The sequence below is a fragment of the Epinephelus lanceolatus genome, chromosome 1 (assembly GCF_041903045.1).
Source record: "Epinephelus lanceolatus isolate andai-2023 chromosome 1, ASM4190304v1, whole genome shotgun sequence".
NCBI classification, from domain to species: Eukaryota; Metazoa; Chordata; class Actinopteri; order Perciformes; family Serranidae; genus Epinephelus; species Epinephelus lanceolatus.
This window is the reverse complement of record NC_135734.1, coordinates 11,583,584-11,595,000: the sequence shown is the minus strand read 5'-3', so window position 1 is coordinate 11,595,000 and position 11,417 is coordinate 11,583,584. Positions and strand designations below refer to the sequence as shown.

General features: G+C 39.4%; 1 protein-coding gene across 3 annotated transcripts in view; it reads right to left on the bottom strand.

Moving 5' to 3' along the window:
• The window catches only part of cntn6 (contactin 6), a 180,969-nt gene that overhangs the window by 59,885 nt on the left and 109,667 nt on the right, over positions 1–11,417 (bottom strand). For all 3 annotated transcript variants that reach the window (XM_033625516.2, XM_078174543.1, XM_078174556.1), the window contains 3 exons: positions 5,046–5,188; positions 4,450–4,579; positions 3,970–4,120 (listed from right to left, as the gene is read on the bottom strand). In XM_033625516.2, coding sequence (XP_033481407.2) covers positions 3,970–4,120; positions 4,450–4,579; positions 5,046–5,188 — 424 coding nt within the window. The remainder of the gene's footprint in view (positions 1–3,969; positions 4,121–4,449; positions 4,580–5,045; positions 5,189–11,417) is intronic.

Genomic DNA, 11,417 nt, shown 5'->3' with positions numbered 1-11,417 from the left:
GAGGGATCACGCACCTTTTGCTGGAGTGACACCTGCTGGGTGGTCAGGTTGACTGCACTGGGGAGGTGGAGTCTTTGGGGGATGGCATGAGGTGTAGTGCGCCCCACTGGCTGAGCCCTGTCAGAGATGGCTGGGACACTGTGTGCATCAGTTAAGTTAGCAGTGACAAGGGCCACAACAAAAGGGAATTGACTGTTTGGTAAGACGGGCAAATTTATTGTTAAAATTCTTTGTAATTTGTATGTTTTGAAACAATGGGTCAGACACACGTGGACAAAAACAGCTAATCATTTTAACCTGGCAACCATCCTTTTGACTGTTTCAAAAGACAGCCCTTGCTGCCTGGTTGCCAAAAGAAAATGCTGTAAACCACTAATACTTTATATTTGTACTTTTCATACCCATCATATCAATGTTTTTTAAGTGACATAATATGTAAGCCGAGTTTGTCATCAGGAGTTGAAGGGGATGGTGGATGTTGAGATGCCTGCTGAGCTGCAGATCACTGTCGGAGGCCGACAATCAACGAAACCAGTTGTGTCTTAGCGAGTCATTGCTGTGTAACGAGTAGCTTTTCAGGCACCAGACATGTTCTGTAGCGACCTGTTGGTGGGGTTGGTCCCACGAAAAGCATTTGCTTTTTACTGACACATTGCTAACATGCAAATGTAACATATCCATAGTTCGTGGAAACATACAATTCCAACATTTTTCCGGGGATTGAGTTGACTGTCGCTAGCAGAGCTCATCAATGGCCATTAGCTAATTAAGCTACTTTTAGCTTCAGGGGTTGGTTAAAAACAGTGTCTCCAGTTCACTGTTTAATGTTCTTAGCCTACTTATTATAAAGACCAAAACCATCAAAGGGGGTCTTATATATGCACTTGATGGCTGCTAACATGATATCATACTAAAAGACTGAGGCTAACGCCCTGTTTCCACTTACGTATATGGCTGGTGTCCGTAGATCCATATATATACAGATGATGTCTCTGGTGTCCAACGCAAGGAAGTGCAGTTCTTTACCGATGCATAGAACCTGAAAGAAACTACCTGTAGCCATGAGGGAGAGGCTAATTCTGTCTTTTTTCGCCATACAGTAGTTTTGAATATGCGGTTGAAACATAAGCGGGACAGAAACAGGACGTGCCAGGTACGTGGCATGTTTTGTGATATATCTAATTAAAAAGACATATATACAGCTGAATGAGTCATAATGACAGTCTCACTGTACATAATGTATAACCATATTTTAGCAAAATGTGTTAAAACCAGATAAACATTTTCTTTTTGGGGCGTCGGTGGCTTAGTGGTAGAGCAGGCGCCCCATGTACAAGGCTGTTGCCGCAGCGGCCCGGGTTTGACTCCAGCCTGTGGCCCTTTGCTGCATGTCACTCCCTCTCTCTCTCCCCCTTTCACACTTAACTGTCCTGTCCATTAAAGGCAAAAAATGCCCCCAAAAATATCTTTAAAAAAAAAAAAAAATAATTTCTTTTTAATCATACAAACTCACTTGACGATCAACACATGCAACTGAATTGAAGAAGATAGTCTGTTAGCCAGTTTGCAGCCTGTTAGCTAAGCTAGCACACTGTCATACGGCCTCTTTGAAATCCACCGCAAAAGTTACATTTTTTTAACCTGCTTGAGGCAAATTCCTGGACCGTAATATTATGGAGGGGAGATTTGTAGGCACATGGCATATCACAGAGATTCCCATAGCAATAAATGGACTTCCAGTTGCCTCGTCTCCGTACACATACGTAAGTGGAAACGAGGCTTATAACTGCACGTTCCATGCAAACAATCAACATCCCCGCCAGCTGATGAGCCATGGAGAAGATATGAAAATAAAGACACACGTAAAAATATAAGCATAACCCTGGCTGCCTAGTGTGTACTAGAACCACTGCTCTTTGACTAAATGTTCACAGCTGTCTGAAGCAGTCTTGCTGTCTTGAGAATGGGGGGATGATTGCACATTTCACAAAGTGTCTGTAGTTCTGCCGTGAGCTCACATTTACAGCCTTGTCATAACTGTCTATTAATACACAGGCTCCAACGACACAAGCTCTCACACTGTGCTCAACATTCTATAGATCATATAAGATTTATTTGGATGCTGTATTAATGTCAGAATTCCTTATATTTTTGAAGGATCTTCTTAAAATGGCAATTATGGATAAAAGTATTTTGACTCAAACTCAACAAACAATTAAAAACCAAACTTAAACTTCATGTTAAACTTAGTATGGGAGAGAAAATACTTAGTGGACATTTCAAAATACCCACTTTGAAACAACAGGTATAGGTGTCAGACCATGACTGTAAAGATGGACGACACATCTCCACTTCCTCAACTGTACAAAAGTGAAGCCAAATTATCCAGGATATGGTCGTTGCCATTATGTGCTGGTGATGTATTTTGGAGCTGGAGTCTGTGTGGTAGAAGTCTCCACACAATGGTTTTCCCATCGTCTGAGCCAATTGTGAGCAGTACCATTGATTCAGTGCGCACACAGCTGTCAGTCATGATGTTAAACCCTCTTTTTATAGCATCGAATAGCTACTTATAGCCAAATTTATCAGAAAAATGATCACTTAACCATACATTAGCGTTACAAGAACATCCTAAAACGTCAGAAAACATGGAAGGCGCAGGGTTTATGATCTATACTGCAGCCAGCCACCAGGGGGTGATTGAGATGTTTTGGCTTCACTTTTGTGAAGCTGTCATGTCGTCCATCTTTATTATACGGCCTATGGTTTCAGACAAGACAGACTGAAACCAGACTACCTTGTTCCTCTTACCCTCTTTATTTCAAAGCCTGCCTTTATGAGAAATTTTTGTAAGTCACTATAGTAGATGCCTGAACAGAACAAGGAAGCAAGGCTCTCAGAGAAAATTGATGCTATTAAGTTAATTATACAGCTTGAGACTGACAAGACTTTTTGATGGTATTTTACATAAAATACATGCTTTGAACTGAGTATCTGATAATGTGCAGGCATACTGAACAATGGTTTAAAAGCAAAAACACCAGGGTACTGTCTTTCCTTCCCTCATGAGATTACTGAAATGCTCCAATATTATGTCATTAGGCTAAAATAATGATATCAACAGCGGGATCTGTAGGGTTTCTGTTTGCAGCATCTCTAAGAGGGTCAGATCTGCCTTCAGTCCCACAGTGCTGCGAGTGGATTCATGCTGGAAAGTGATTTCCACTGATTGTTGACAACTGCTAAACTGTTTTCTAGTAACTGTTTGAGTCTCTTTACTTTTCTGACCTTTCTAGCAGTTACCCAGCCCCTGTTTTTCTCAGCCAACATGAACATTTACCTCTCGTGCTCTTTCAGTGAACATTTAATGAAAACAGCTCTCATACTGTGCTTGAACTCTGCTAGTTCTTATTGTATGTATTAGTCTCTGCTAAAGCCGAGTGCAACAACAAAGACTTAAGATCATGACATGGTGTGGCCTGTCATGTCGCCTCAGGTAGAGTTTCACTCAGGGATGCAGTGAGATCGTTTTTCTCTGTGGTTTTCACACAGAGAGCGTCCCTACAGGATCTCTGTTCTACATCCAGCACTTTGACTGCCTTGAAGAGCTGTGAAACTGTGGGACACTTTGAAGTTTCAAACAGCTGCACTCTTTATCTTGTGCTTTAAAAACTGATAGAGTAGGAGGCCATGGCCTCATTCTTACATCCAGTCGAAAGGCTTCGGACAAAACTACTATATGTCGACAAAAAAGCAACATCTTTTCTATGTCAAGAATAAGGTGTCTGTCTTACAAAAAACAACAACCAAAAAACACTTCCTTGGCTGTGCTATGCAACAGTGACTTCCAAAGTCCCCTTGAGCAGAGGCATAAATAACAATGAGTCCTAGAAATGAAAATGACCACATGAGCAAACCCTTTAACAGATGCCATCAGTAGCATGAGCAGCAGTGCATACAGTACCCTACCTCTTGCTGTCCTTCAGGAGTTCGCCCCCTTTCCACCAGGAGATTGTGGCCCGGGGGGAGGCGTGGGGGCGACACTCCAAGACCACCTCACCCCCCCTCTGGATCACTGTGGACTTCTTCACGGGCCGCCGGGTGAAGTCCGGTGGGGAGGCTGAGGAACAGACCCATGTTAAGGCCATTTGTCTCACTTTGTGGAGGGGCAGCAGCCGTGCATCAGCAAAAATGTCAAGTGCATCACCAGCAATTACGGAAATTATATTTTACCACCAGACTGGCTTATTGTATGAAAGAATTATGGAAATGAAAGTGCAAGACCATGGCTCAGTGAGGAGCTAGTTCAGCCTCTTATTATTTATTTATTAACTTTTTCAAGTCGGAAGCCCTTTCATTCCACTGACAACACAATGTACATACAGTGTATTTCTACCTTGCCTCTGGTCCAATTCATTGTAAATAATACAGAGGAAATAAACTGCTCACCGACAACCTTGAGCTCAGCGCTAGCATAAACAGCTCCATGTTCATTCTCTGCCACACACTGATACATCCCAGAGTCCAACAGACTGATCCTGGATATAGTCAGTCTACCAGATTCCACATGGATCCTCTCCTGCAAACCAGACCAGCTGATTAATGTTTGACAAATAATTTTCACTGATATGTTAAAGGCTCTTTATATGAGATTTTAATATAGCAGCAGTGAAGTATTAGCTATGTTAAGATATAGTGACTGAATGAAATCTGAGCTTTTCTTTTCTTTTTTTTGGTAGTCGGGAAGGCCACGCATAAATGTTGGTGCACCGTCTTAGCTCAGTTAACTCCATATTTGCTTGTGACATCAGAGGTGAGAGCCATGTGCAGGCAATCCCAGCCTACAACCTGAATGTCCTATAACATGCTTTAAAAGTTTCCAGTTCAGCATCAGCTAAGCCTTTGTAACACATTTCTAAATTACTCTGAGACCTTTGCAGTATTGTTTGAGAGAACAGTGCATTTAGTGTTTTTTATGTATTGTAAATTCACAGTGAGGTTCCAACATCTCCCGATAAATATCAAATCTCAGTGTGGTGTCTTACCTCTGCTGTCAGGAGCTGACCATTCCTCAACCATTTGTATGTAGGCCTAGGCTTACCGATGGCTTTACATTCCCACTGCAGATTCGCATCAATTGCCATGTGAGCATCTTTCAGTGTTTGGACCCAGTGCAGATGTTCAACATCTGTGAAAAATACCACTGAATATGAATATTCATTGACAGAAATGTCAAAGATATTTGCAAATTTATTTAGTTTTACAAATATCTGTATAATACAACAGCAAATCTGGGCCACTCTTGGTAAAAGAAAATACTGAGCCAGGAGAGAGGGGTAATGTTTCAAAAAACTCTAAGAATTTCAAAGATTAAAGTTGTAAATTTATGAGAAAAAACTTGGAAATTCTCTGAGATTAAAGTGGTAAATTTCTGAGGCAAAATTCACAAATTTACTGCCAGCAGTCAGGTGACATAGTATATGACATAGTATATGACAAAGTCTACACAAGGAGAAAGTTGTGGTGGATGAATGGGTCGAGCACATGACTTTCACCTATGAGACAGGGGTTTGTGTCAAATGTGAAACAATGGTGGCTTATAATTATTTTAAGCCTTAGTTGACTTTTTATTTTCAGTTTTGAGGGCATATGAACACAGCAACCTGACTTTCAGGCAATATTTTTCCCCCTAAATTTACTTTTATTTCAGTGTCCAAGTTTTTTTCCCATGTATATTTACGACTTTAATCTTGGAAATTAAGTAACGACTGATGAGTTGAATGATAAATTCCTACACCACTTTTTAATGACAATACACAAAGTGGAGCCAAAAGATTGTAGAGTATTTTTTATAAACTTGGGACATGGGTGTTTGCTCTTAATGTGAAGTAAATTTCTGTCTCATCTTGATTGCTGTAGTGATTTCTGGTCAGATTTACATACATGAAAGGCCATGGCAAATTTGCACTACTTGTTTCATTCAATTTGTGCCTGCAATCGGCATGTAATTAGCTTCCGATTTACTGGGGCAGAAGCTCATCACGCAGTCAGTGCCTGGGACTGACCTGCAGGCACACTGAACAGTAGGCGCAGTTCATGGATTGCAGATCACCAAGTTCAGAGCAAAAAATGAAAATGTATTCTGCTGAAAATACTAAAATGATGAAAATTTCAAATTCAGTTTATTCAATGAATTGAGACTGCAGTTCAACTCAACTAATATTCATTAAATTACAATATATACTGATCTGCCAGCCTCCTTGCATTATTAAAGCAACGGGGGTCAATAAACCAAAAGACAAAAAAAATATAATTCATAGAAAATACAGTTTACACAAGACCTGCAATCAGAGATGAGAAAGCTAAGACAGAGGATAGAGGAAGGCAGAGGGGAAGAGAGAGGAGGTGATATCTGAGTTCTCCCTGCAACACTGATTTACTGTAAATGTAGTCAAATTCTAATAGTAGATGTCTTATCAATAAAAAGGATTTTACACTCCAGTGATCATCAAGTTCAAATTTAATGAGTACAAAACCATAAAACTTTCCCCCTCTTTGTTTCATCTTCTCAAATATGTTAATATATTGTTCATTTACTCACTGTTCATTTTTTACTACTGCCCTGTTTTTCTATCTATTTTAGTTAGCACTATGTAGCTTTTATTAATTGACTGTTTTTGGTCCACTAATTAATTGCAGCTTCCTACACATTTCTTTGGTGTGCTCACTTTTTTGTCCCCTTTGAGTTTCTTTTTCCCACTATGACCTCATTTTTCAATACAACTACATAATTTACTTCAATTTATTACCCTTCAGAAATACAGAATTTCACATGAAAAACCTGAATGCACAATCAACTATAAGTAACTCTGCTCTTTGCATGATCTGATCATGAATGCATTGACAAGATATAAAGAGTACCAATGTGTGAGCTGTGAATTTGTAAATAAAGGCACATGGCACAAAGTGCTGTCAACCATTATGAGTGAGTGTGTTATGTGCTGATACAACTTGTTCTCATTCCCAGATCATCAAATACAGAGGCTTTGTCAGTGTCTCAAAGCAACACAAAGGGCACTCTTAAGTGTCTCTATGTGATGCAGAGCTGAAACACATTGTAACGTGGTTAACATCGTAAAACTGTTGCAGTTAGGTTTAGGCAGCGGTGTAATGGTAGGTAATGAGGCGGGCACACTACTAGGTAGATGGGTAAGTTACCAAGGAGTAGGTGGGTATACTCCTATATATTCGGCTAGCTTATTGGCTGATTGGTGGGTATACTGTAAACAAGCAGAAAAAGAGGTGGGTATACCCTGTCCACCTGCGTATACCTTCACTTCACCACTGGGTTTAGGCAACAAAACTGCTTGGTTAGGTTTACAAAAATATGCCACATTTGGGGATAAAATAAGTATGTTTGTTATCAAATGTAAAATTAGTTAACATTACGTTGTGACAACAGCAGTTGGTTTGGTTTCACACAGGACACAGGTACGCCAGTTATGTAAGTTACATCACGATACCTTAAAATAACACTGACTTTTGGTTTCGTGTGAGATATGAACTGTGATTTCCTGTTTGACCCATCCTCACCACCTCCCCTCCCTCCCACCCTACCTGGACTTTCTGGTTTAACCTATGTCAGTTGCTCTCAGCGTTTACACTGGAGATAGTTGAAACCCTGGTGCATCTCATACACACACTAAAGGGTGCCTTTAGCGCCGATATCACACGCCAAGGGGTGTGACAAAGCCCAGGTTGAGGATGACAACTGTCCTGGCTGGTAACAATCAAGGCCAACCAAATTAGCACCTCCTACCTCTTCTAAAAAAAGTGCTCTCTCCACCATGATGTCTGAATATACTGTTTTTGTACCAAAGTAGGAAAAACTAGAAGTTTTCAGTCAAGTCAGAATCAGCTTTAGCACTCCTGCTACATTTTTGTATTTATTCTTATCATTTATCAGGAAATACCTGACAGGATTACATTAAAAAAAACAGCTGAGGAGACTGCTAATGAGGTACAGATAGATTTAAGGAAATTCTGACTGATATAGGATTTTATAGTTCATGAGAAGAACATCAAGGGGAAGTGTAATGCTCTTCATTGTACCTGTAGACCAGCTATGGATATTTGATTGCAGTATGCATGCTGAAGTACTGATGATGATATTACAAACTAGTCCTGCACTTTGTTTTGTTTCTGTCTTATATGTAAGTACATGTATATGTACATGTATGTAATATTACTAACTGTTACTATGTAATATAACTCACTTTCTTTTGATTAACATAATCACATGAAATTATTGTCGTTATTTTTTTCCTACAGACCCGGGAAGAGTTGCTGTTGCCCCGGTAACAGCTAAGGGGTTCCAAATAAATACACAAAAATCAATCTTGGTATAATTATGGACTCAGAGCAAACTTTAAAAGGCACATCAAATCAATAATCAAGTCTGCATACTATCGTAGTAAGATTGGAAGGATTCATGTCTATGCACAATCAAGCTTTAACAGTCTCTTCTCAGACCTCCTGAAACAAACTCTGAGGCAACCTGAGCTCATTCATTCAGAATGTTGCTGCTGAGCCCCAACAAAGACAAACCAAACTCAACACATTGCACCAGTGCTCAGATGCCTGCACTGGCTTCCAGTGTGTCATAAAATAGAGTCTGAATCACAGCAGCTTGTCTATAAATCTCTCAATCGTTAAGGACCTCAACACATCTCTGTCTTTTACCAAATGAGCCGCCTCATCTTCTCCATTCTTTGAGCAGAGTCCAAATTAAACATGGGGAAGCAGCATTTAGTTACTTTGCACCACAGAACTGGAACTAACTTCCAGAAGTTATAGGATATGGCCCAACTTTTAATACCACCCTTAACTCCAGGCTCTTTCATGTTCTGCGCTGCCTTTGACTGAACCTTGGGCCCTAATTACCACCTTGCACTCTAATTCATTTCTGTTTTTTTTTTTACATTTTTAATTTCTTTAAAAGGGTTTCAATCTTTTGAATTGCTGTGTTAAAGTTTTTTTATGGCTTATCTCCATCTGAATAGATTATGCAAAGTAGATTGAATTACATTTGTGTATGAAATGTGCCAAACAAATGAACTCGCCTTGGTGTGCATTACTACCGCTTTGTGTCGACAGCCACTTATGCCTTCATGTAAGGCACTGCTGATGTCAAACTGGGTGGCTTAGAATTAAATCAGCAGATGTGCAAGTTCTACATTAAACCAAATATGTACAGACTGGCATCCATCTCTTCCAGTTCCTCATCAACACACACAGCAGACAGGAACAGTACAGACTCTCACTCATCTCTCTGCCTATGGAAGACAGTTGTGAACACTCACTGATGTAGACGGTGACTAATTTCAAAGCCTGCAGTTTGACAGCCAGTTTCTTTTGATTCTATGGAGGTGGTAGACCTATCCTGACATATGAGTAATCTCATTTTCTACCTCAAGCCACTGGTTAAAAGAAACGTCCGGTATGCCCGCAGAGATCTTCATTGTCACGATCACAGGAAAATGCAGACATTGGGCCTCTGGAGGAAAGCGATATGCAACAAATTCTGTTTTATTTTTGTTTGTATCCAGGGTTTGGTCTTATTTTACTAGGAGCCACTGCTTTCTGAGATTTACCAATGTTTTCTTATTTTGCCCCCTCTGAGGTAAGAGAAAATTGACTGGTTGAGAGGACTTTACCAAGATAAAAGAAAAACATTTCATTTTTTACAAGGCTGTAGCCATGGAGTCAACATTGGTGGGGACCAAATCTGCACGCCCCCCCCCCCCCCTCCCCCAACACACACACCCTTACTTCCTGCCATTGAATTTCTAAAGTAAAATATGTACAAATTCACTAACATATGAGATACGTTTCTTTTTGGCAAAACAATAACCATTCACGACATCAAAATTTCATAACACTTTACAAAATCGCAATAAACAACTACAATATAGCCTACGTAATGCTCATATTACATTCTTGACAAATTTACATTGCCTGCCTGGAACATTACCCATACAGCAGTCTGGCGACAATGTTGATGGCAACCATGGCAACCAGCCTTGGCATTCTGCTACAGCAACTCCATTTGGACAAACCACACGCAGAACAGCAATACTTGAACCGACAGTAATAATAACGGGGATTTGTTATGTTCAGTTATAATTATGATGATTACATTATTTCAGATGGTGGTATGTGGTTGCCTATCGTGGAATAGCAATGAAAAAAAAAAAGTTCTTTGTTGTCCAACATAAGCAGGTTTTATTTGAGGAACATCAAGAAATGTATGACTATTGTATAACTGAATCTAGACTGTTTTTAGAATAATTATAAAGATTGGATTATTAATTTTTTGGGCTAAAGAGAAACTATTCTATTCTATAAGAGTCTTGATCCTAGCTAAGACTATATAGACCCTTGGGTGATATTGTGTGTGTTCAGCTTTGGAACACGTTTCTACAGATTGCATAGATCTGTTCAATGAGATGGATGAATGGCTGCAGAACTGTTTGAGTTTGCCAAGGGCATTGCTTTTAGAACCATTGTCTTTTCATTTTTATTTACTGTGTTTCCCCTAAAGTACTGTATTCAAGTACAAATTTGAAGTACTTACTTGAGTATTTTGACCTCATGCAACTTTCTACTTATACTGCACTACAATTCCGAGGAATATAGTGTACTTTATACTCCACTACAGTGGTTTGATTTAACTTGAGTAACTTAACAAATTAAGATTTTTTGCACACAAATCACAAGAAAGTAAGTGCAGCTGAAAAGATAAGTCAATTGAAAATGAATTGGCAACAATTTTGATAATCATTTTAGATATATCTTAATTTTTCATGTTAAGATAATCTATGTCTATGCTTGTGAGGATTTGGGGGCCCTTTGTGAATCATATTAAGGGGCAGGTTGTCCTACAAGTGCATTTATGCAGGTATTTGTCCTGATTAAGTACCTCACATTCGGCCTGATCATCGACAACTATTAAACGCTGTGTTTCTCTCTTTGTTTATTGTTGGTCTCTCTGGGTGGGTCTTCCTGTACTCTGCTGGACCTTTTGTTGCAGTAGCAGTGGGTACTGCAAACTCAGCTCTTAGCATGTACAATTTACTATCATTATTATCATATGCTTAATATACTCTGGCCTTTTTGAGGTGGACGTTCTGTTCTTACTGTTTTTCTCTCTTTCTCTCTTCATGTGTGTGTTTGGCATATTGGAAAAACTCAATGTATAAAATATTTGAAAATAAGTAATTTTTCATGAAAAAAAAAACAGTTGTTGGTTCCAGCCTCTCTTGCTGACTTACTGCTTTCTTAAAAATTATTTTGACTAATTTATTTATTTATTTTCGCATTATGAAGAATTTCAATTCAGGACTCTTAAAAGTAAC